At 44.0% G+C, this 26846-nt stretch overlaps 1 protein-coding gene across 2 annotated transcripts in view; it reads right to left on the bottom strand.

Annotated features, from left to right (window-relative positions):
- DNAH9 (dynein axonemal heavy chain 9) overlaps positions 1-26846 on the bottom strand; it is a 374175-nt gene that overhangs the window by 222009 nt on the left and 125320 nt on the right. For both annotated transcript variants that reach the window (XM_005582917.5, XM_065532787.2), the window contains 4 exons: positions 21923-22027; positions 11056-11213; positions 7416-7554; positions 4622-4909 (listed from right to left, as the gene is read on the bottom strand). In XM_005582917.5, coding sequence (XP_005582974.3) covers positions 4622-4909; positions 7416-7554; positions 11056-11213; positions 21923-22027 — 690 coding nt within the window. The remainder of the gene's footprint in view (positions 1-4621; positions 4910-7415; positions 7555-11055; positions 11214-21922; positions 22028-26846) is intronic.

Below are 26846 nucleotides of genomic sequence, written 5' to 3'. Positions count from 1 at the left end.
GTCCCATACTAGCCTACATCCTAGTATCCAACATACTGCAGTAGTTACTTTTTTTTGTCCCCATATTCTATTATCCGCTCCTTGAAGGTAGGCAGGACTGAGCTTTTTTCTCTCTCTTTACAAAGTCTGGCAGAGAAACTGGCACGTGCCAAATGATGAACGAATACTTGTCGAAAATGTGAAGGATGACCGGAAAGGCTGGATGGGCCTGATTGTGAAAGGTCTTATATATCATGAGAAAAAAATTTGAACTTTACTGTAGTTCAGATTTCTTCAGATTTTGCACTATAAGATCCTTAGCAGAGGAAAGGTGAACTGAACAGAAAATGCACCAAAATGTTGACAGGGCAGTGAGAGAATAAGCTTTTTCCTGTATGTTTTATTTTTTCTATAGTTTGAAAAAATAAGTAAGGACCTTCTCTCTCTCTCTCCCTGTGTGTGTGTGTGTGTGTGTGTATGTGTGTTTGTGTGTGTGTGTGTGTGTATATATATATATATATATATATATATATATATATTTTTTTTTTTTTTTTTTTTTTGAGATGGAGTCTCACTCTGTCTCCCAGGCTGGAGTGCAATGGCGCAATTTCAGCTCACTGCAACCTCCACCTCCTGGGTTCAAGCGATTCTCCTGCCTCAGCCTCCCAAGTAAGCTGGGATTACAGGCGCCTGCTACTGCGCCCAGCTAATTTTTGTATTTTTTAATAGAGATGGGATTTTTCCATGTTGGCCAGGCTGGATTCAAACTCCTGACCTCAGGTGATCCACCCACCTTGGCCCCCTAATGTGCTGGGATTACAGGCGTGCGCCACTGCGCCTGGCCAGGACTCCTATATTTTCGAAATTTAAATAATACAGGTGTTAGAATTCTAGAATTCTACGACCAGGGAATTTAGGAGGAGAGCAGCAGTGCTAAGCTCAGTGTGAAGGTAGCAGATTAAATGGCTGTTTGGGGGCAAGAAGATCAGTGTCAGTTGTGGCAGGATCATCTCCTGAGATATTACTTTGCGTCTTGTTGTCCACAGCATCAGTGTCTTTTTTATTCTGTCCCAGGGCGTTGCTGTTCCTATGATTCAGGGCCCAAAAGCACCCAGAAGAGAGTCTCTTCCTTCAATGACTTTATGCAGGATCATCTCAGATAGGAATGAGGAGAGAGTTGGGAAGAACCTCCAAGGAGGCTTAAGCTCAGATATGAGTGAAAGAGAGTCAGCCATGTGAAGGCCAGCAGGAAAAGCCATTCCGGGTACAGCAACAGTGAGTGCAAAAGCCTTAAGTTCAGCATCAAGCTTAGAGGGCTGAAAGACCAGGGGCATAAATGGGAGAGCGGCACAAGGTGAGACAAAAGAGGCAAGCAGGGGCCAGAGAGAGACGCAGAAATTGGTAGCTGGAATTTCATCCTAAGTATAATAGGAAGCATTTGGAGGTTTTAAGCATGAAATTGGCCTGAGGTCATTGCAGAAAGAAAAGAAAGAAGAAAGAGAAAGAAAAGAAAAGAGAGAGAGAAAGAAAAAGAAGAAAGGAAAGAAAGAGAGAGAAAGAGAAAGAAAGAAAGAAAGAAAGAGAAAGAAAGAGAAAGAAAGAAAAGAAAAAAGAAAAAGAGAGAGGGAGGAAGGAAGGGAGGGAGGGAGGAAGGAAGGAAGGGGAAGGGGAAGGGGAGGAATGAGGAGGAAGAGGGAGAGGAGAGGGAGGGGGAGATGGTACTCTGGCTCCTGAATGGAGATTGTATTATATTCCTAGACTTTTGTTTGTTCCTTTGCATAAACAAGGGATTTACCAGAGATGCTGGGAAGATTTAAAATTGCTTTCTAGATCCATCACCTCTTCTTTTTTCACGCCAACAACTTTAGTGAGACATACTTCATGTACCATAAAATTCACCCTTTAAAGTGTACAACTGAATGAAATTTAGTATCTTCACATAATTGTAGAACCATCACTACTATCGAATCTTAGAACATAGAAAACCCAACAGAAAACCCCACACCCATTAACAGTCAATCCCCACTCCCCGCCCCCACCTCTGTCCTATGCAACCTCTGGTCTACTTTCTGCCTCTAAGACTTGTCTGTTCTGTATGTTTTATATAAATAGAATCATACAATATGTGGTATTTTGTGACTGGTTCTTTTTTGACTTAGAAAGATGTTTTCAGTCATGTTGTAGAATGTATAAACACTTTTTTCCTCTTCTTTCCCTAGCTTTATTAAGGTACAATTGAAAAATAACAATTGTATATATTTATGGTGTATAATACATTTTGATATATGTATAATTGTGACATGATTAGATCAAAGTAATTAACATATATCTCACCTCGCATACGTATCACTTTCTTGTGCTAAGAACATTTAAGGTCTACTCTCATTTAAATTTTCAAGTATGCAATAATCTTTTTGATTATAGTCATCAAGCTGTACAATGGATCTCCAGAACTTATTCATCTTGTCTAATTGGAACTTTATACCACCCTTACAGACACACCCAAAATGATGTTTGACCAAACATCTGGGCACTCTGTGGCCCAGACGAATTTACATATAAAATGAACCGTCACAGTCCCCATAACTTAGAAGTTCAATAAAACACACAAGAACTTGCAGCTTATTACTCCATTCTTGCTTTGAATAAGTTCACTTTTCTTAAGGTTCTCTTTTCTGGGAGACTACTGACTTCCTGCTCTAACTTGAATTGATTGCTTTCTAGGCCTGCTAACAGCTGTCATTTCAGGATTTTTTTTTTCTTGATTCTTGATTTTTTTGAATCTCACAGTATTTTTCTTGTTTTTCATTCTTGTTTTGCTGTAGTATGTCCTCAAGTAACTTACTCAAAAAGGGTGCATAAGAAGTAACATTTATGATTCTGAGAATATCATGGATGATAATTTGGTTATATAGAATTCTAGTCTTGAAATCATTTCCCTCAAAAAATTTGAAGGAATGGTTTTCTTGTTCTCTAGTATCCAATTTAGCTGACAAGAGATTCTGAGTTCCTCTTGAATTCCTTTCCTGGATCACTTGTTGATATGGTTTGGCTTTATGTCCCCACCCAAATCTCACCTCAAATCCCCATGTGTCGAGGGAGGGACCTGGTGGGAAGTGATTGGATCACGGGGACAGTTTCCCCCATGCTGTTCTTGTGCTAGTGAGTGAGTTCTCACGAGATCCGATGGTTTTATAACCAGGATGGTGCGGAAAGGAGGTGTAGCATGTAGAACAGAGCATGGAGTCTGAACTTAGACTTCATTTCAAGCACCCGCTCCTCCACTTGATTTGTAGCAGATTGTTATTGAACTAGAGCTGTGATAAATGCTACAAAGGAAAAATGCACTGTGCAAGGAAGACAAAGGGTGTCCACAGCTCTTTATTTCCCCTGCACTCTTTCTGTCTCCTTCCTGCTGCCTTGTGAGGAAGGACTTGCTTCTCCTTCACCTTCTGCCATGATTGTAAGTTTCCTGAGGCCTCCGCAGCCATGCAGAACTGTGAGTCAATTAAACCTCTTTCCTAACTACCCTGTCTCAGGTATTAATACACTAGTACTACCTCCTCACTCAACTAGGAGACTTATTGTTTTCTCTTGATTCTTGACCTCTGAAATTGCGTTATGGTGTGTCCCTGCACAGACTCATTTAAAGTCATTCTGTTCAGTACTGTCTTTCCAATGTAGATACATGTCTTTCCAGCTCTAGTTAGCTTCCTGTTCTTTTTCTAGAATTCTTTCTAGTAACATGTTGGATAACCTAAATTGATCCTCTGTACATCATCTCACCTCTCACACTTTGTCTCTGTGTGTGTGTGCATGTGTGAATATTTTACCATACACACACACATAATACATAATACTGTTTATAGCTTTATCCTGGGATGTTGCCTTTCGCTTTATTTTCCCATCCTCTCACTGAATTTCGAATGCCATCAATCATACAATTTTATATTTAAAACAGGTCTTTATAATTCTCCAATAGTGCTTTTTATTTTGTACAATGGCATCTAATTCTTGTTTGTTAGATATCATTTTTAAAATTTCCTTCAAAGATGCTAATTAGAACTTTAAAAATGTTCTCTTTGTTATTTTCACTGGCTGTTTTTGTTGTGTGTGTGTGTCTGTCTGTCTGTCTGTCCATTTGTCTTTATCTCACGTGTTGTTGGGTTTCTTCAATATCTGGTAAGCCTCAAGGTTAAATAAGGAGCTGTGCTGTGTTTTCTAGGAGGCTGGGAGGTGTATTCTCCTCTGCTGGTCCCAGGTGCTCTCTTTTGCTGGTCTCCACCCAGGATAGTAGGATTGAGTGGAGGCTCTGTAGATGTGGCCAGATCTTGGCCTCTGTCCTTTCATTTGTGGGTGAGTGAGCAGATAGTTGGCATTCAGGCTGAGGTACACCAAACAGAATGGAAGGGCTATAAAGTAAGGATCCTCCAACTTTCCCTTGTATTCCCTACCATTCATTCCACATTGTGGGTCCCCAGTGAAGAGCGGTTGAAATGAATTATCACTAACTAGGGATTTTTACATCTAAAACATATTTGTACATCTAAAACAACACTTTGGATTACGGATGAAGGATAACCCATTGTCCAGGACAATAAGTAAGAGATAGAGAAATCCTGGGAGGAAAAACCATGTGTACCTTGAGCACAAAGTTGTCCTCAGCTTGGAGCTTCAGATCCACTATTGCCTTCCTAACCAAAGCCTCGAAGTTGGGGTCTCTCCTCCGGGGGACATCCAGGGCGGGAAAGAGGTCCCCGATCAGGCCCATGAAGATGGGCATGTCATCAGTCACAATCTTGGGGATGTTGAAGTCCCGCAAGGAGCGCATCAGGACCTGGTCCTCAGGCCGGTCAGGGTCTCCTCGCTTCAGGGATCCCGCCACCACCAGCACGGACTTGATGGCCCGCAGGCCCCAGTCGTAATGATCCTGTGGGCAGTGTTAGACCAAAGTGGCAGAGAGACAGAACACCATGTGCTAGGGTGAGTGTCTGCAGAATCGTAAATATCCTATCACCGTTAGGTCACCTCTGAAGCTTGGGCAGAGACATGGGAAGGAATGACTTAGAAAATTATGATTCCAGAATTCTAGTTCCTGGTCGAACGCTAGCTACTTTTCCAGTTGTGACAACAGCAGGGCAGACATAGAACATACAAATGATGTAGGGGTCAGAGAGATCAAACAGAACCATTTTCAAACCTATCTGGCTACTCCTTGCACACTCAGCAGGTAGAATTGGAAGGGCTGTCAAGGAGGGAGCCATGTTAACTCTTAGAGATGGTAGATGCTGAGCTTACATGCGCTGCCTTGGAGACCTTCACATTTTGTGGGAAAAGAGGTTTCAAGAATAGCTCCTTAAAGTGGGTTCTGTCAAAGATGAACCCCCTGGTCACGGTGCTGCCAGTAGGGTCTGTGGGAGAGCAGACCACACTGCTGATAGCAGGCTTCAGGCGGCAGCATGGAGTGGGAAGGAGCTGTAGTGGGCAGAAAAGAGCATGGAGTCTGAACTCAGACTTCTGTTCAAGTCCCAGCTCCTCTACTTGACTTGTAGCAGATTGCTATTTAATTAGAGCCATGAGAAATGCTACCAAGGAGGCTGGGTGCGGTGACTCATACCTGTAATCCCAGCACTTTGGGAGGCCGAGGCGGGTGGATCACAAGGTCAGGAGTTTGAGACCAGCCTGGCCAATATGGTGAAACCTCGTCTCTACTAAAAATACAAAAATTAGCTGGGCGTGGTGGTGGGTGCCTGTAATCCCAGATACTCAGGAGGCTGAGGCAGGAGAATTGCTTGAACATGGGAGATGGAGGTTGCAGCGAGCTGAGATCACCACTATACTCTACCCTGGGCAACAGAGAGAGACTCTGTCTCAAAAAAAAAAAAAATTAAAAAATTAAAATGCTACCAAAGAAAAATGCAGTGTGCAATGATGACTAAGAACACAGTGGCTGTACCCAGGATATGGATCAGACTACCCTAAGGAAATGGCATTAAAGAAGACCTTAAAGGAGTGGAATTCAGTCAGGCACAGATGAAAAAGAAGTGCAGTCAAGGCAAGTGAGAACAGGATGTCCACAAGCTCAGGTGAGAAGACAATCAGTTTCAAGGAACTCAAAAAAGATCAATGGAGATGGAGCACCACACGACAGGGAGAGAGCTGTGAGCCGCTGCCGTGGAGGTAGGAGGAGACAGAACACCCTGAAGTCTTTAGCAGAGAGTGATAAGGACATTGGTCTCTATCTTAGGACAAGTGAGGAGCGTTTTTAAATCATCACTCTAGCAAGTGGCTAAAGAACAGATCTGAGGAATTAGAATAGAGGTGGAAAAACTAGTAGAAAGGCAGTTGCAATAGTTTAAACAAAAGATATGGGTGCTTGGAACTCAAGTGGTAGCAATGAATAGGGAAAGGAAATGAGACTTATTTGAGAAATATCCAGAACATAGAATCATTAAGGGTTCATTTAAAATTATATACAGGGCCAAGGAAGAGAAAATGGCCCAGGGTGACTCCCAGGGTCCTAGAGTTAGCAAATGAGTGAATGAGGGGTCAGCATACTGAGGCTGGGAACACAGGAGAAGGAAGCTTGGGCTTAGAGCTGATGGAGATCAGCTTTAGAGTGCTGAGCTGGAGGAGCTTTTTAAACACTCGGGGGAGCTGTGGTACAGACCATTGAATGTACAGATTTAGAGCTCAAAAGAGAGGTTTGGGATAAAGCCTTAAAAGAGGGAGTCACTGGCCTGGAAGTCAACGTTGGGAAAGAACCGAGAGAGGGGGTACAATGAGAAAAGAAGTATGAGGAAAACAGGATTTTCTGCATCTTGGACAGACTCCACAGGGCTGAGACAGCCTGTGTTATGGCAGTAAAGGTGATCAAAACAAGATATTCCCAAAGCTCACTGGGGACAGCCCAGGGAAGCTTGGTCATCTATCCTTGACAAAAAGAAATTCTCTGTTCGAGGCAGAAACCTTGCAGGTAATGTTTTGCTAAGGTGCAATTTTTCTGTGAATTTCCCCCTGCCTTAGGCGGAAGCTACAGGTAAGGCCAAGCAACTATGAGAAGCTCAAAGCTGGTTAACAACTAACCTGCTTCCCTGACCCTCCTCATCTATGTCCCTTCAGGTACAGATCATTTCCTCCAGGGGTTTTTTATTGACCACTGTAATGTCTCTCATGGGACACTGGTGTCTGTGACGTGTTGCTAAGTATTCTATTAAAAAATGGAGTTTTGAGGTTAATTTTGAAAAATGCAGAGCTAAAAAAATGAACATAAATCTTTATTGTGGAAGTGTTCAGAGCTTTCGATATGCTTATGGGCACAGTGACTCTCTATGAGAAAGCTCGAGCATGTTTTCCTAATACATTTGTTCCAGAATGTTTCCAGAGCTGGGGCTGTTGCACGGTGCTTGGTTGTGCAGCCTCCTTAGAGATCCTACCTGTTTGGAGAGAAGCTCTTTGCACAACTGGTAAAGAGTGATGAACTTTCTGGCTAATGACCGGGCTTCAATGAATCCTTCTGCCACCAGCATGATCTCACAGATCAACTCAAAGTCTGGAACCACCATTGCACAAGGCCTGAGTATAGGAAGACAGAAGGCCCAGTCAGTTTCCCAAGTAACAGTGTTGAAGAGGAGACCTGCAAGAACATAGGCATTGGCCGAGATCACACACGGAGGCAACTGCAAGTGCAAAAACTCATGGAAAGACCTGAGCCATTATTTCATCTAAGACTTTCAATGTATTCTATGTGTTGCTGCAGTTAGCATGAAGACTTTCAACTTAGAGATGAGTTAGCTAAGGATAAAGGAAATGAAGTCGCCTTCCTAAGGGGCTGGATAATGTTAGCAGGCAGGGGCAGACTTGGAGCTACCACTCAAGTCTTGTGACTTGAGGTCAGTGTGTCTTACACAAGGCATGGATTAGTAAAACAAATTGTCTAGAACAGATTCGAGGCTTAGAATAAGGAATTGAATTTCTCTGGGTATCTACAAGAAACTGAGAGTTCCCCTATTCTTCATCCTCAAAATATGTGTCTTCTCTAATCCTAAACATGCAGAGCTTATCCTGTACTTATTTGAATACAAACGTAAATTTCTCATGATGAGGCCTAAAGCATGTATTAAGTGGGTCCAAAAGTAATTGTGGTTTTTGCCATTACTTTCAAGAAACTGAGAGTTCCTCTATTCTTCCTTCTCAAAATGTGTGTCTCCTGTAAGCCTAGACACCCAGGGCGTATCCTGTACTTGTTTGAATACAAATGTAAATTTCTAATGATAAGGTCTGAAGTGTGTATTAAGTTGGTGCAAAAGTAATTGCGGTTTTTGCTATTACTTTCAATGGCAAAAACTGCAATTACATTTGCACCAGCTCAATATTTATTAACGCTATCTTGACACAGAATGGCATATACAATAATATAGAAAGGGTTTTCTAGAACGCTTTGTTGCGATTTTCTTTTTCCTCTGGCACTAAAAACATTTGATTTTAAAATTACTTACATTTTATTAATTTGTTAGGTATGTAATAGGAACCTAAGGTTGTTACATTTCTTTAATTGCATTTTCCCTATACTGATATGAAATTTTCATAAACATTTCATTCGAGCACATCTTTTTCTTGAAATATTTTACATTGTATTCAAATTCAAAGGAGCAACCAAATGCTTAAATTCTCAAAATTATTTTGCAACTTGCACATAAGAGTAAATATACATTGGTACAACAGAATACTATGCAGCCATGAAAAATAGTGGTGTGAAAGGAAAATTACATAATGACACAAAAAAACATTAGTTAATGAAAGTAGGATACTAAACTATATAGAGTCTGATCCCAATTTTGAAAAAGAAATGTGCTACGGATGCAGTATTGGAAAAAAAATGCCAAACGGTTACACTGATTGTTCCTGGATGACAGGACTGGGGCGGGGGGAGGAGCAGGGACTCTGGTTTCAAACTCTAGCATTCTGCCGCTTACTAGTTGGTTCACTAGCTAACCCTAGTAACTAGGGTTACTATCCTGAGCAATTTGCTGAATGCATCTGTTTTTTCACTATACACTGGAGAAACTAGTACTATCCACCTCATAGGGCCTTTGAGAGAATTAAATGTAAAAGTAGATGTTTGTACTTACTATTTTTGAAAAATACATTTGTTTATTTCCAAATTTCCTTCTATGGGTATGTGTTATGGACTGAATGTTGTGTGCCCCCAAAATGCAATGTGATGGTATTTGGAGATGGGGCCTTTGGGAGGTCATTAGGTCATGAGGGTGGAGCGCTCATGAATGGGATTAATACCCTTATAAGTAGAGGCCAGAGAGCTAGCTCATCCTTTTCCTCCATGTGAGGATACAGCAAGAAGGTGGCCGCTTGCAACCTGGAGGAGAGCCCTCACCAGAGCCTGACCATGCTGGCACCCTGCTCTTGAACTTTCAGGCTCTAGAACTGTGAGAAATAAATGTCTGCTGTTTAGGCCACCCAGTCTGCAGTATGTTTATTATGGCACCCTGAACTGGCAAAGACAATTCCATTCAGCAAAAACGATTCAGCAAGAAAAAAAGGTAAGAAAGAATTCTTATCTGGGTGATAACCTACTTCTATAATCATTTGTAACACAACGCTTATTTAATAAATACTTTGTAGAAAAAAATTGCCAACAATGCAGTATTCTGTAGCACCCGTTTAGATAGCTTGCTGGCATTCCAAGAGCTCTTGGTTAACACAGGGACCTGGCTGAAGAAGGAGAAGCTGCCATCACTCCAGCGACACATGAATTTGCCACGACTGAGAGAGTGAAGTACGCAGGGAGCTGCCCAGTGACCTCCTACGCCTCTGGAAATCCAATAAAGTGTTGACAACCTCTCTGGACAGACAGCACTATGTTTCTCAGTCCAAAAATGAGACAAAATAGTTCTGTCGGCCAGGCGCGGTGGCTCAAGCCTGTAATCCCAGCACTTTGGGAGGCCGAGGCGGGCGGATGACGAGGTCAGGAGATTGAGACCATCCTGGCTAATGCGGTGAAACTCCGTCTCTACTAAAAAATACAAAAAACTAGCTGGGCGAGGTGGCAGGCACCTGTAGTCCCAGCTACTTGGGAGGTTGAGGCAGGAGAATGGCGTAAACCTGGGAGGCAGAGCTTGCAGTGAGCTGAGATCTGGCCACTGAACTCCAGCCTGGGCGACAGAGCGAGACTCCGTCTCAAAAAAAAAAAAAAAAAAAGTTTTGTCAGAGCTCCCCACAGTCTATCTCCCTTAGGTAAAGGTTCAGTAACCAGAAAATCAGAAGGCACAAAGCGTTCTTCAGTTTTCTCTTTGTTGGGCCAACTTTTCCTTTCTGGAAAAAGAATGCAGCCTCCAGCTCCTGTGAAGAAATGTATTTGTGTTTTCTTATCAAAGTAAAGAAGGTTTTAAAATATGGCAATGTCCACCGGTAGCAAGGGTGAAGTAAAAGAGGTGCTCTCATGCATCTCTACGAGGAGTGCAATTTGGTACTACTCTTTTTAGAAAGCAATTTGGCAATGTGTATCAAGAGCCTTAAAAATGTTTCTACCCATTAACACAGTAATTCCACTTCTGGGAAGCTAGCCAAAGAAAATAATCATGCACACAGAAAAAAAGATTAATGTACAAATATGTACATTACAGCATTATGCATAAATTTACTTTAAATGTTAGAATGTCTTAATATTTAACCATGCGGGAGTAGTTAATTACATTGTAAACCATGCACTTGATAAAAAAAAGCCTGCAGCCATGAAATGAGATTTATCAAGAATATCTAATAGAAGGAAATAGTTATGATATAAGAGACTATGAAACAAAAAAACAAAACAACACAAAACTATGTAGACTGCAAATGTAGGCTACTGACGTGTGGATTTAAAATGTGTATACAAAGGAGAACAGAACACAAGCAGAAAGCAATTTTACTGCATTAAAGACATTAAAGATGGTTGTTAAAAATCTACTTTTCCAAATGTTCCAAATTTTCTTTAAAATATACATCACACATTTGAAGTGGAAAAATGAAAGAAACTTCTCTTTTGGGGCTTTTGCATGGGGCAGAGCTGACACTCACCTGAAGAGAGCCTTGAGGTTCTCTGGCAGCTCCGTGCGGCCGGCATAGCCCGGGTTCATGGTGATGAAGATTCCGACAGAAGGATTCAGGCTGATCTCCTCCCCAAGGAAGTTGAACCACTGCTTCTTATCTCTAATCGCATCTTGAATGCTTTTTACCTGGTGAACCAATCAATCAGCGAGAAATTCCTCAATTGCATTTCAGTGGAAGGGTCATAACTAAAGCTGGGAGCCTGTAGTCACACACAGCACAGAGAATTGTTCTGTGGCCCCTTTCACTGAAAGACAGGCATGATGACCACACCCTAGACCCTTTACTGACAGGCCCTGGGTGCATGTCTAAAAGAAATCTGGCCACTGCTAGGCACAGTGGCTCATGCCTATAATCCCGGCGCTTTGGGAGGCCAAGGCGGGCAGATCACTGGAGGTCAAGAGTTCAAGACCAGCCTGGCCAACACGGTGAAACCCTGTCTCTACTAAAAATACAAAAATTAGCCAGGTGTGGTGGTGCATATCTGTAATCCCAGTTACTTGGGAGACTGAGGCAGGAGAATCATTTGAACCAGGGAGGTGGAGGTTACAGTGAACCGAGATCATGCTACTGCACTCCAGCCTGGTTGACAGAGCGAGGCTACATCTCAAAACAAAACAACGAATCTGGCTGCCCACATCCATATTTATCACACTGTGGTTAAGAGCATGGGAGGGAACAGCAAACAGGTGTTCAACTCCCTAAATGTGGGTTCTCTCTGTAGCAATGGCTGAAGTGCATTAGGGCTGACCACTGGCCGGACACAGTTCTGACCACTACTTATGTATTAACTCATTTGAGCTTCACCATACTTGGAGGAGGGCGCTTCAATTACATCATCGCCATCTCAGATAAAACAGAAGCATGGTGAGATGGAAACATCTGCCCAGAGTCACACAGCTACTAATTGGGGCATCAGGATTTGAATCCAGGCAGATGGATCCTGGAGCCTGTGCTTTCAGGTATTGTGTGATGGTGAGGATGCCATAGCTACCTGCTGAGCTTGTTCTAAGTAAATGAAGTAAAGTCTGTGAAGTGCATAGCCTACAGAAAATGCTTAGAAATACCAGCTAACATGAGGGATATCCATGTGACCATTCTCATTGCAACTGTGGTCCCTGTCTTGGTTTAACTCTTCATAGCCACCCCCCAGACTACACCTTCAGAACAGGTCACCCTTTACAGATGGAGCAAGGCTAGGCTGGGCCAGACCCAGAGGGCTGTTAGTGCTTTTCTCTTTAGAGAATCAGACTTTTTCTTAAACTTAGTCTGGAGTCAGAGGAGGATTTACCCTGAAGCTTGACCCACTCAGATCTTGTTCTAGATTACTCTCTAGCAGCCGGAGGAGAGGCAGAAGTGAAGTTCAACCATTTATTGTCACAGCCGGTGCTTGGAAAAGGGTTAAGCAGAAATGATCGGCAACAGAGCAAAGATGAAAGGGACACAGTTTCAGGCTAGCCCACAGCCTTGTCCAGCTCGGCCCCAGAAGGTCTTTGGGAATTTCCAGCCTCTCACGTTCTCGGAAGCAAAACCCAAAAGCTGGGGCGGGTGCGAGGTTTTGAATGAGCCTCAGCAGGTCGGCTAAGTCCAGGATGCTAGAAGAGCAAAGGGTAGCCTAGTTCTGTAGAGATAGGGCTCTAGGGTTGTGTGTGTGAAACAGTGGGAGGGGTTGGGGGGGGCAGCTGGACCATCTACCACTGGGCACGGCTGTCTCCAGAGTACACAGTTTGCCTGGATGCATGACAGTTCTACAATTAGGATTCAGCTCTCTTCCCAGAGTGAAGCGCTAATGACTGTATGCGTTTGAGCTCACAGCAATTAGTTTGAAACTGAGACTTCTTTTCTACGTGCAGAATATCAATGCCATCCTGGCAGAAGCAGGCTTCAGCAGCCAGGACGCTGGCCAAACAGATCAAGCTCTGCTGGTTTGCGTGGAGCTCACAGCCCAGCCCAGCTCTGCCGTGGAGCCTCTTGCAGCCTTCATCATCCTGCGAGTTACGTGACTGGCAAAGCCTGGTTCTCTCCTTTGTTCCCAGTCTTCCCGTCCATAAAATATACAGAGCACTTGCCTTATTAGGGAGTGGGAAAGCAAGTTTAATTAGCGCTTATAAGTTGCTCTGCTACCTTTGGGCGAAGACTAAGGCACGAGCCTAGGACCTTTTCTGCTGCTCATTCTGACTCAGCATTCTGTCTCGAAACACCGAAGCCCAGAAACCTCACGCTCAGCAAGAATTTATGATGCACTTTCGGATTGGAGGCATCTGTGCTTTTGTGTAAAATTCTGTAGAGGGGCTCTTGAGGGAGAGTGTTGAACAGACTCAAAGATGCAGTTAATGTTGGAGCATCGGTGCTCATAGAAATTTTGGTTAGGCTGGCTTGTACAGGACAGGCGTTAGCAGCAACTGAGGCCCGCAGAAGAAATCATTAGAACATAACAATGATCAGGGTCCGAGAGACCTTGATAACGTCCAGGTCCTGGGAAAGGCCAGAGGGTCTTTCGGGATGCTTGGAAGCAGGGACGGGGGAGTGGAGAAGCAGGTGGACTAGGGATGTATGGATTAAATGCAAGCCCAGCCAGATGGAAGTACAACATAGGTAGTTTGGCAACTGATAGCTAAGGCTGCCAGGCACATCTCACCCACTGGGATCCGTTTCTCTATTGAAAATGCACTGTTTTCTGAAGATCTTAAAGCCACAGTGAATAACAAAAAATAACAACTGACATTTTTGAGCATTCAGTATGTACTGGGGATGATTCTGAGTACTTTCTGTGAATTATTCCATCCAAAGCTTTTAACAGTTGTTTAAGATAGGTAGTCTTAGATCTTCATTTTACCGATGAAGAAACTGAGGCAGAAGGCAGTTAAGAAACTGTGCTATGTTTATGTAAGATGTTAGCATTCAGGGGAGGCTAAAAGTGAGATATGTAGAAATTCGATGCTATTTTTACAACTTTTCTATAAATCTAAAATTGGTTCAAAATAAAAAGTTAAAAGAAAAAAAAAAGAAACTTGCCTGAAACCCCACAGTTGGTAAGTGGAGCAGCTCAAGTTTAAAAGCCAGGCAATCTGGTGCCGAAGCACACGCTTTTAGCTACTTCCCCCAAATGCTCTTGTACCAGAAGAAGCACTGTGCTAGCCACAGACCAGTTTCTCACCAAACATATACGTTTTCAGAGCAATTTGTTTTACTCTGAAAACCATCATGTTTGTTATAATTTAGAGGCATACTTCCCATAAAATAAGAAAATATGGTTTTGCCACACATTAAAAAGACAAATAATCACGCCTGTAATCCCAACACTTTGGGAGGCCGAGGCGGGCGGATCATGAGGTCAGGAGATCGAGGCTGTTAGCCATCCTGGCTAACACGGTCAAATCCCGTCTCTACTAAAAATACAAAAAAATTAGCCGGGCGTGATGGCACGTGCCTGTAATCCAGCTACTTGGGAGGCTGAGGCAGGAGAATCGTTTGAACCCAGGAGGCGGCGGTTGAAGTGAGCTGAGATCATGCCAGTGTACTCCAGCCTGGGCAACAGAGTGAGACTCCATCTCGAAAACAAAAATCAAAAAACAAAACAAGAAAACAAACAAAAAAAGAACACAAATGAATAAAAATGGAAAGCTATGTAGGAACCAGTGTTCTCAATTGGGGATGAGTTGGCAATTCCTCTCTCCCAGGGGTCATGTGGCAATGTCTGGAGACACTTTTGTTGCTGCTGGCATTCAGTGGGTAGAGGCCAGGGATGCTGCTCAACATCCACAATGCAGAGGATAGATCTTCACAAAATAGAATGATCGGCCGAAAGCATCAATAGTGCTGAGGCTGACAAGCCCTGATCTAGACCAAACATTTTACCAGTGAGGACCCTAAGGCTGAGAAGATATACTTAACCTCCATCCCACACCATGTGTCCTTGGGTCCAAACCAATTCCCATGCAAATTCTTAGCTCCACCTCCAAGATAAATCAAATCAGAAATTCTGGGAATGGGGTTGAGCAAAGCACGTGGGAACAGGCCCTCCAGGTGATTCTGATGCATGCTGAAATTTGAGAACCACTGCAGTCCAGTCAATTCTTACATTTCTACTCATCCCTACCTCTGCCCAGGTGGCCTCATTCATAGCTGCATACTGACTTCCCTCTCTCAGACGGGAGGGTGTTGAACAGACTCAAAAATGCAGTTAATGTTGGAGCATCGGTGCTCCTAGCAATTTTGGTTAGCCTGGTTTGTACAGGACAGGATTTAGCAGCAACTGAGGTCTGCAGAGCAAATCACTGGAACATAACAATGATCAGGGTCCAGAAAGCCTGGAAAAGGCTTTCCAGGTCCGGATCCTGGAAAAGGCCAGAGGTTCCCCTCTCTCCCTCTCTCAGATCAGCCTGGGCCTCCCACTTCCTTCTGCCCCACTTGGCCTGGAGAGGCTTTGCCCCTGCAGAGCACTGGCTGGGACAAACTGGGCTCAGTCTTGGGGGTCTTGATGTGAACCCAAACTCTACAGTCCTCAGCGGTGTTTCCCTCATTTTTCAGTGTCTCTCTCAGCTCTGGTTCTCAAAATTTGCTGAACGTGTGAACCATGTGGAAAGTTTTTAGAAAGTACCCACTAGTCCTATTCCACAGGAACTAAATCAACGCCTTTTTGGGGTGCAGACTGTGCATTACTATTTTGTAGAATTACCCAGGCCATTCTAATGTGCAGCCAGGGTTGAGATGACTGTGCCACAGTGGCACAGTCCCCGATTTTATTGTGCCTAGAAATCACTGGAGGACGTGTTAACATGAAGATTCTGTTTCAGCAGGTCTGGGGTCGGGCCTGAGACTCCGCATTTCTAACAAGCTCCCAGGGAGTGCTGGTGCTGTTGGTTCACAGTTTGAGTAGTGTGGGGCTAGATGACACCAGCCATGCCCGGCACCCTCCACTGTCACTCTCAGGACACCTACCTGAAAGTCAATGAACTGTTCTTGCCACTGGGCTACGCTGCCCCATCACAGTTTCACTGTCCACAGTGGCCCCTCAGCCAGATGGTTTTACTGTCTCTTTCCAGTCTCTATGGCCCTTAAAATTGCACATCTTTCATGGAACGTATTTTCTGCCTTATCATTTGGATACTTTGCCTAGGTTTTCTTCTTTTTATTTGGGGGGGATGGAGTCTTGCATTGTCACCTAGGCTGGAGTGCAGTGGCGCGATCTTGGCTCACTGCAAGCTCCATCTCCTGGGTTCACACCATTCTCCTGCCTCAGCCTCCCGAGTAGCTGGGACTACAGGCGCCCGCCACCACGCCCGGCTAAGTTTTTGTATTTTTTAGTAGACACGGGGTTTCACCGTGTTAGCCAGGATGGTCTCGATCTCCTGACCTCGTGATCCGCCCACCTCGGCCTCCCAAAGTGCTGGGATGACAGGCGTGAGCCACCGCACCCGGCTAGGTTTTACTTCTATATATTGCAAGCCAGCCCTGATGTCCAGTGATCAACCTTGTTATCTGCACAAGCGTTGCATGCCCGTCTGACCATAAGCGCTGCATTACTTGCCTGAGGATGACACCTTTCCTCTCATGACTGGAAGCTGCTGATCACAGAGGCTTCTGTCCCTGTATCTTCCCACTCAGGCTAGGGACTTGTGTCTGACTCACTCAGTGAAGTATTAAGGCCATGCTGTCTCTGTGCAGATGACATACTTTAAGGAGGTCATAGGCTAGCCCTATGCTATGGGGATCTTGGCTTTTTCTCCTCACCCCTCTACCTTGGCCCTTCTATTCTAGGAGAGTGGCACATTTTGTGGTCCCCCATGGTCATTCTCTTTTCAAGTCTTTGCCCCAAATGCCATGTGCTATTTAACATCCTCTCTGGCCTGCTCCACGCTTCCCACTGCAATGGCAGATTGAAGTCTGTTGCCTTTAGGAAGTGCAACCCACTCACCACTTTTTAAATATTTTAACATTTCTGGTGGGTTTTTTTTCCCCCATTAGACTTTAAGCTTCTCTCTAAAGGGTGTCACATGGGAAGCTCCCTGAGCTATGAGACTGAAGCATTTGTTTGGTGCTTGGAGTACTTAGAGCCCTGCTCTGGTGGGCTCCCAAGTCTTTGCTGAATGATCTTCTGCTTCTACCTGCTTCCTGCCTCTACCCAACCCATTATCGGGGCTTGTACTGTAGGGAAGAGAAGAAAGTGCCAGGGATGCCTGGCCAGAGGGCATGGAGGGGGGACAGGGCAATGGGGTGTGTCCTTGTGGCACATGTCCCCAGGCACAGATAACCCAAAGCATAGACAGCTGATTGCAATAGTAAAGAAGACATTCCAGAAAAAATTAAGTAATATCTTAGACATTTTTAAAATAGCAGAGTAATTTTTTTTGGAATTGCCACACTGAAGTTTTTCCCAAGTGGCTGTGTGACTTTGCTTGACCAGTCTGATGGAGACATGAGAACGTCCACTGACAAAGACGCTGTGGACCAGCAGCATAATCATTTTTGTAGGAGTTACTGGGAAGAGGAGCACAGACGGACAAGGAGTGGAGAGGAGGAGAGGGGAGGGTGGCAGAGAACTGTCAGCAGCTGGTGTGGCTTCTGAACCAATATGCCAGCCTGGATTGCTGTGTGAATAATTAAGTGCAATTTTCTCCTTGGATGGGTATTCAATTTCAAAAGTTACCAGCTCAGATTTTGCCTGGGCTGTTATCAGGCCACTTTCTTGAGAAATATATCTGATGGGTATGTTCCTAGATCAGAGTGTGACAGCATCAGGGACTCCCAAGTTGAACTTATTTCATTTGATTCCAGGAACAAACAGGAACTAAGTGATCTTAGAGAATGCATTGCTGACCTTGTGTTGAGCAGCTTCAAAATAAAGCAAAATATTAGATAGCAATAAAGCAAAAAATAGTAGATAGCAGTGTCTATCTACTATCCAGGGGGAACAATGGCTGTTGGGCACTGCCTCCTTGATTAGTACATTGTTAAGCTTGATAAGATAGCTTGAGGTTGTTCCAGTTGAGAAGGAGTGAAGGACACAGAGAAGACCTGTGAGACCAAGATGTGAACCCTTTTTCCCTGCCCTGTGTATCCCAGCCTCTACTCTTCAACCCATTTCCTGCAGTGTTAAGATAGTAATCATCCTCATCACTATCACCACCATCATTATCACTATCATCACCACCATCCCCATCAGTGCCACCACCATCTCCATCATTGCCACCATCATCACCACCACCATCACCATCATCATTAACATTATCATCACTGCCACCACCACCATCATCATCATCACCATCATCATTAACATTATCATCACTGCCACCACCACCATCATCATCATCACCATCATCACTGTCACCACCATCATCATCATCACCATCACCCCCATCATCACCACTGTCATCACCATCATCATCACTGCCATCACCATCATCATCACCATCATCACCACTACCACCACCATCATCATTACCACCATCACCATGATCATCTCCATCATCACTATCATCATTAGAATAATCATCACCACCACTACCACCACCATCACCATAATTAACATTATCATCACTGCCACCACCATCATCATCATCACCATCATCACTGCCACCACCATCATCATCATCACCATCAGCCCCATCATAATCACTATCATCACCATCATCATCACTGCCGCCACCATCATCATCACCATCATCACCACCACCACCACCACCATCATTACCACCATCACCATCATCATCTCCATCATCACCATCATCATTAGAATAATCACCACCACTACCACCGCCATCACTATCATTGTTAACATTATCATCACTGCCACCACCATCATCATTACCATCACCTGCATCATCATCACTATCATCACCATCACCACCACCACCATCATCATTACCACCATCACCATGATCATCTCCATCATCACCATCATCATTAGAATAATCAACACCATTACCACCACTATCATCATCATCAGCATCACCACCATTAGCATAATGATCACCATCACTGCTACCATCACCACCATTAACATCATCATCATCACTAACATCACCACCACCACTACCATCATCATCAAAGCATTTGTTGAGTGACTATTCTCTGTAGGGCTTTAAAAAAAAGTGCTTTAGAGATATTAACTCATTTAAAAATTATCACAACTGCCTCAAGGAGGTGCTATTATTAACTCCCTTTACAGATGTGGATCTTGAGACATGGATATGCTCAAGGTCACACAGCTAGTAAGTGGCTGAGCCAGCATCGAACACTGGCATTATTCCTTATTCCAGGTTGCGAAGTGACCAGCCAAAGGTGAAAGCGTCCAGGAAACATGTTTGATTTCTTATAAAAATCTGGATGTCTGGTCTCTCTTAAAAACGTAAAAGATCTGGCAACATTCAGCTTACATCCTTACAATGCAGAGGTGCGCTGGTAAATTTTTAACAACCAGCTCTCCAGGGGAGCAAAAATGCCCTTGATTCATAAAATTTGGCAGTTTTCATGATGGAAGGACTCTCACCATAGCCCATTTCAAGCTACACTCATGTGATGCTACTGAGATGCACACAGCCAGCTCTTTTGAGCCAAGCTGGTCAAGGGTTTCAGTCCAAGAGTGTCCAGGCTAGCCATTTGTCTTCCTTCCTCTACTAACTGCTGCTGAACAGAACAAACCCAAAGAAGGAGAAAAACCATATTTTACCACTGGAAACCAGGGAAGAGCCTCACGTTCCAGCAACTTTCTGATCTTTACCAAGGAAGAGTGTGGACAAGAGTCAGTGGCTGTCAAACATGAGAGATGGAAAGACAGACCACCTCAGAGTGAAGGGACCTGGCAGAGCCCTTTGACTGCCTGTGGCTTTCGGTGCAGCTGGAGATGAAGGTGGCATGGATTTGCAGATGGTGTGAGCCCTACCTCTGTTCAGCTTTGCGGTTGCTTCAGCGCCCCACCCACAGCCCCACGTCCAAGCCTACCTGTGAAAAGGACAGTCTGTAGGATGAGAGGTGACAACATGTGGGAGCTATGTGGATGGATGCTGGCTCCTGCCAGGGCAAAGGGGGACAGGGATGATGCTGGCTCAGTCATCTTTCCCTACCAGGGGCGACCTTTTGCCTGATGTTTCCTCCAACCCCTCTTCTGCCACCCTCCCCTCAATCCCGCTCTCTTGCCTTAGAAAAATGTCAGTCAAGCTAAACGCTTTCCTTATTCCTTTGTCTGGACCTGAAAAGATTACAGAAACCTGTAGGGACCAAAGAGTCTCTCATAGCTACGTTTTTCTTTTTCTGTACTGTGTGCATACTGTTTTGGAAATGAAAGCAAACACAAGCAACATTAAACCATTTTTGATTGTATGGTGTGCGGCACACACTGGGAGCACCAGGCACATCATTGTCCCAAGCACCTCGCCACAGCTTTGATCATCACATGATGGCCTTGTGATTGCTTTGCTCTGTTGAGATAAGGGCAGGATGTGGGTTCTGAAACCAGCCGCCCCTAGCAGGAGATGGGGGCGTTCAGCCTACAGGGAGGGGTATGGAATAGATGCTGGCAAACGATGTGCTTTATCTTGGAGATGGGGTTCCTAGGGGAATGGAGCCTGCACAGCTGCAGTAAGAATCCCTGGGAGAGACCCCTGACTTGCCCTCAGCCACCAGTTTTCCTATTGCTCAGCCCCTCCTTCACATTGCTGCCAAATAGAGGGGCAATCTCCCTCCCAGATGTCTCTGGGGGTTCCCTGCTGCCTGCTGAGGAAGGCATTTCAGCCTGCTATTATTGGGTTCAAACTTGCCTCTCCAGCCTTATTTTCTCCTTTGGCATTTTACCCACTAGAAACCAGATCAGTGCCCACATCTGCACCCGGACAGCGTCAGTGAGGGCACAGGGTGCACCTACCAACCTTCCCACTTTCCAAAAGTCTACCCATGGACAAGGTACAGTTCCCTTCTGATGTTCAGTTTTTCCACATGTATAATGGGGAGAATAGTGGCTTGCAGGGCCATGGTGGAAAGACGTGAAAGATCTTTCATGATGTGAAAGATGATGTATGAAAAGTGCCTGGTACAGAATTTCAACAAAAGCTTATTCACGTTCCCCTTTCCCCTTCTCCTGCTCCTATTGTTCATGGGATCCTGACCCAAATCCAGAATCTTCTCCATCTTTTCAAGGTAATGCATTTGGAAGTCTCATGCTCAGTCAGAATTGAAGTCACCTCTAGAACATTGAAAGTACTCACGTCTATCTCGAGAGCTCATTTTTTTTTTTTTTGTTAGAGATCACATTCTATTCAACTAGGAAAGTTCACCTGTCTTTTGCGTAACACTTGCTACGTTGTAGGTGTTTAATAAATGCTTTCTGGATGACTTGAAAGACAAGTGGCATGCTTACATAAAATCTCACCCCAAAAGTGACTTCATTAAAAAAACATTCATGCTGTATTCTTCATTTTATTAAGCTGAGCGTGGTGGAACAACTTGCCCAAAGATTCCAAAAGGAAATAAAATAACTGAAATTTAAGCCTTGGTTTATAACCAAAGAACATGGCCTTTCCAAGGAGCTGAGCTCTGCCATCTTCATGTTTCTGCACCCAGAGGAAGCAGGTAGGACAGATCTTCTTTCTGCCCATTTTACAGAGAACAAAACAGAGTCCCAAAGCCAAGTAAATGGATCTACTTTGGTGGGTAACTGAAGGATACCCATTTTGAAGGATAGCCTCCCTGGAGCCTGATTTTAGAGGGTGGAGAAAGGGGCATGAAATGACAAGAGAAAAAGGGACGCAGATGCTAAGGAGAGGTCGAAAACAAGAGGACATAGACTTCTGCAGTGATCAACATAAAGATGGCAAGGCTCCCACCAACTTCCGGCCCCTACCTGCACCGCCACCACTGACAAGACCTCCACGGAGATTCGATTAAACTCATCAAAGCAGCCCCAGGCGCCCGTCTGAGCGAGGCCTTTGTAGATGTTGCCACAAGACTGCAAGAAAATGTACAAAGATTAAATTACCGGCAGGCCAGGCTTATCAATACGTGTTGAAGTCATTCTCCATCCGCTGTATTACAGATACTTCTAGTCCCCCTAAAGACCACTGGTCAGAAATTTGTATTAAAATTTCAAGAACAATTAAATGTTTGATGGTTATGGGGTGTCAACAGAAGTCACAGGATTAAACAGAACCTTTTCAAGACACTTGGGTGAAAATCCCTTTAAAATGTCACCAGGGTTGCATTATTGTTGATTCTGTAGCTTTCAAAATCCCAGGAAATGAATAAAAGATGATTTTTCTTATGCTATACAGACAAAAAGCCTTCCACCCAGCCTTTGTCATGCACCGATGGAAAAATTTATGTCTGTATCTTTAAATCTATGCCCAACCACCCAGGTTTTTCCAGAGTGGTGAGGTAGCTGGAGACAAAGACAGGTGAGGAGGTGATAACATCTGTTAAAAAAACAAACAAACCAAAAAACACTAAAGGTAAATCTTTTCAAATGAGAGTGAGGAATGAATTTACAAGGGAATAATGTATTTCTGTCCTAAAAGTAAAAGCCATCCTGGGTATTCAATATGAACTGGTAAGTGATGGGGCAACATAAAGGAATAGGTTTCTGGGAGACACTCACAAGGTCATTGGCAAGGAGATGTCATTAAAATACCAGGGAAACGCAAATAATGGAAAAGTACCATTCATTTATTCAGCGGGCATTTTCTTTTTTCTTTTTCTTTTTTCTTTCTTTTTTTTTTTTTTGAGACGGAGTCTCACTCTGTTGCCCAGGCTGGAGTGCAGTGGTGTGATCTTGGCTCACTGCAAGCTCTGCCTCCCAGGTTTACGCCATTCTCCTGCCTCAGCCTCCCGAGTAGCTGGGATTACAGGCGTGCACCACCATTTCTAGCTAATTTTTGTACTTTTAGTAGAGATGGGCTTTCACCATGTTGGTCAGGGCTGGTCTCAAACTCCTGACCTCACGATCTGCCCGCCTCGGCCTCCCAAAGTGCTGGAATGACAGGCATGAGCCACCATGCCCAGCCTTCAGTGGGCATTTTTTGACAATCAGTTCTGTGCACAGGTCATGTGCTGGACACGGGGGAGCTCAGTCTAAGAACTTTTGGTCAGGTTGAGGAGATAAGGTATATACATAAAAACAGGAAAATTACTGCATCAGTAGTGGTTTCATTGAATAATATAAACCACAAATGTCATAGAGTTCACAGAAGAGTGGGTCAGCATGCTCCCGAGTGATCAGTTTTGCTAAAGAGGTGAAAGTCAGATGGCAGCACAATAGCACCTCCCAAAGTTTATTCCGCGGAACCGTAGGCCTGAAAGATGCTCTTCGAAGAAAGGGCTTTTTGGTCAAGCAAATTTGGGAAACACATTCTTCAACCCATTTTGGTCCAGTTACTATTTGTATTAGCATTTAAGGGCTCTGAGAAGTCCTGTAACAAAAACAGTTTCACTGCATTACATGGCTAGGATTAGAGTTAGAAGATACGGGGATCTCACAGAAAACGACATGCTTTAGGACACACATGAGAAATGATGGCTTTATAGGACAGGGGTGTCTGTGTAGACAGAATGGAAGGGGTGAGGCTTTCCAGGAGGAGGAAGATTATGGAAGAAATACAAGCAGAATAATGGTGTGTGCAGAGAAAAATGACAGAGCCATTTTGATTGGAAAGTTGAATTACTAAAGGAAGTCATGGTTGTAAAAAGTCTTGAATTACTATGAGGGATCTTTGGAGGTTTGCAGCAGAGAACACGAGCAGAGCAATGGTATGAGGGGATTGGTCTAACTGCCACATAGGCTAGGTAGGATGTAGGGCCGACTTTATTTATTTATTTATGTATTTATTTATGTATTTATTTATTTATTTATTTTGAGATGGAGTCTTGCTCTGTCACCCAGGCTGGAGAGAAGTGGTGCAACCTCAGTTCACTGCAACCTCTCCCTCCCGGGTACAAGCAATTCTCCTGTCTCAGCCTCCTAAGTGGCTGAGATTACAGGCGTGCACCACCACGCACAGCTAATTTTTGTATGTTTAGTGGAGACGGGGTTTCACCACGTTGGCCAGGCTGGTCTCGAACTCCTGGCCTCAAGTGATCCGCCTGTCTTGGCCTACCAAAGTGTTTGGATTACAGGCGTGAGTCACTGCGCCTGGCTGTAGGGCAGACTTTAAAGAGGAAGAGAAAAATAAAACCCACCTTTCATTGAGCTTCTGGAATTAAGAGATTTCTTTTTTCATTCATTGCAACAAATATTTATTGAGTATGTACTATGTGCTGGAGATGGTTCTGGGTCATGAAGAATCAGAAGAACAAGATAGACAATGCCTCTATTCTCATGGGTCTCACATTCCCATGAGGAAAACAGACAATAAGCAGTAACAACAAATCAGGCAGTGATAAAGCCCCACGGGAGTCTTAAAATGGGGGTGACATGGAGACTTCAGATTGAGCCATCAGGGACATTCTGTCTGAGGTGGTCATGGAAGTTCCAGGCGTTGTGTTTCTGTGCCTTAAATCAGGGGTCCCCAGCCTCTGGGCCACTGTCCGTGGTCTGTTAAGGAACCAGGCTGCACAGCAGGAGGTGAGCGGCAGGTGAGTGAGCAAAGCTTCATCTGTATTGACAGCTGCTTCCCATCACCTGCATTATTGCCTGAGCTCCGTCTCCTGTCAGATCAGTGGCAGCATTGGATTCTCAAGAGAGCATGAGCCCTATTGTAAATTGCACATGTGAGGGATCTAGGCTGGGTACTCCTTATGAGAATCTAATGCCTGATGATCTGTCACTGTCTCCCATCACCCCCAGATGGAATCATCTAGTTGCAGGAAGAGACGACCAGGGCCCCCACTGATTCTACATGATGGTGAGTTGTATAATTATTTCATTGTATATTACAATGTAATAATAATAGAAATAAAGTGCACAACAAATGTAATGTGCTTGAATCATCCCGAGACCATCCCGCACTACTGCAGTCTATGGAAAAATAGGCTTCCATGAAACTGGTCCCTCGTGCCAAAATGGTTGGGGACCACTGCCTTACATTATTCCATTTCATTTGCAAAACAATCCAAGTGTCACAAATACTAAGTGGAAATTCAGAAATCGACATCCATGTTTAACTATTCACAATATTTAAGATATGGAATCAACCTGTGTGTCCATCAATGGATGAACTCATAAAGAAAATGTAGTGTATACACACATTGCAATACTGTTCAGCCATTGAAAAGAATGAAATCCTGTCATTTACAGCAACAGGGATGGAACTGGAGGATGTTATCTTAAGTGAAAGAAGCCAGGCACAGAAAGACAAATACCACATGCTCTCACTCATATGTGAGAGCTAAAAAAGTTGATCTCATGGAGGTAGAGAGTAGAATGATGGTTACCAGAGACTGGGAAGGGTAGGGGGAAGGAGAAGATGAAGAGAAGTTGGTTAATCAGTACAAACATACAGCTAGACATAAGAAATAAGTTATCATGTTCAACAGCACAATAGGGGACTATGGTTACTAATAATTTATTTTATATTTCATAATAGCTAGAAGAGGAGATTTGGAATATTCCCAACACAAAGAAACAATAAATCTTTGGGATGATGGTTATCCTAATTACCCTGATTCGATCATTATACATTGTATACGTGTATCAAAATATAACATGTACCCCATTAATATGTACAATTATGATGTATAAAAAGATGTTTTAAAAATTCAATTTTTAACAGTGATTTTGAAAGCTTTTCAAACTGAAGACCCTTTTTATAAAATGAAAACCCAAAATATAAAATAAACGAAGTGGAGTTTCCACAGGTGGATGCTTGTCACCCCCACAATTCTCCCCCACCCCAGGGCCTGCGGCTGAACCCCAGGACCCTAAAGTAACCCTTGTGTTTAGTTCACCACGTATCTCCTGGTCCTATCGTTGAGACTGGGGCATTATCTTGCTGTGGGATGGTGAACTTTGGGACTAGGAGAATGGAAAGAATAGGGCAAAGGCCTGGAAGTGAGAAGGGTGCCGAAGGCAGAATCGACATTGGTGACCAATTAGAGGTGGGGAAGGAAGGACATGAAGTAACCAGGGTGCCTGAAGCTTTCCACCAGGATCTCAGGGACAATGAAATAGTTCTTCCTGATGATGGGGAATCTGGCAGAGAGAAAGGAAGGGTGCTAATCACAATGCAAGAGAAGGGCATTCGAGAGACATCCACTGCTCCATTAGAGAGAGATGGGACTAGGACTCGGGTGAAGCTGGAGAATAGACATGCCTCCATAAAGGAGCCATAGGTATACACATCACACTGGAAATTATAAAAGAGGATCAGCAAATGAGACCGAGAAGCCAGGAGACCAGAGACTCAGGAGGAGGATTGTGTAAGTATAGCATTTCCGAAGTGAAGGGAGTAGGGTCTTAAGAAAAAGTGTAGTATCCACAATACGGCCGCTGCAGAGAGGGCTGGAAATAATTCCAAACACTTTCAGGTTTGGAACCATTTGATGTCCCTGCAGTAGCATCTCCAAATTGAGGTCAAGAGGGGAAAGTATTGCGGCTATAATATAAAGGATGTTTCGGCACTAAAACTGCAGTCATTTTCAGAGAAAGTGGCTGTTTTTATAGGTTTTCCATCCAGGATAACAGAGTAAAGCAATAACTTTCCCTTTGCTTCACGTCTTTGCACCGTTCTCCTGTTCTCCTGTTCTCCCCAGCTCACTGCACGCCCAGTCCTCATGAGTTAAGTGAGGTGATGCTGCTTATAGGATTTCTAAGGCAGAGGAGATTGCGAGGGTCCTTG

Source organism: Macaca fascicularis, chromosome 16 (assembly GCF_037993035.2).
Source record: "Macaca fascicularis isolate 582-1 chromosome 16, T2T-MFA8v1.1".
NCBI classification, from domain to species: Eukaryota; Metazoa; Chordata; class Mammalia; order Primates; family Cercopithecidae; genus Macaca; species Macaca fascicularis.
The sequence above is the reverse complement of the archived record's forward strand: the minus strand, read 5'-3'. Positions and strand labels throughout refer to the sequence as shown.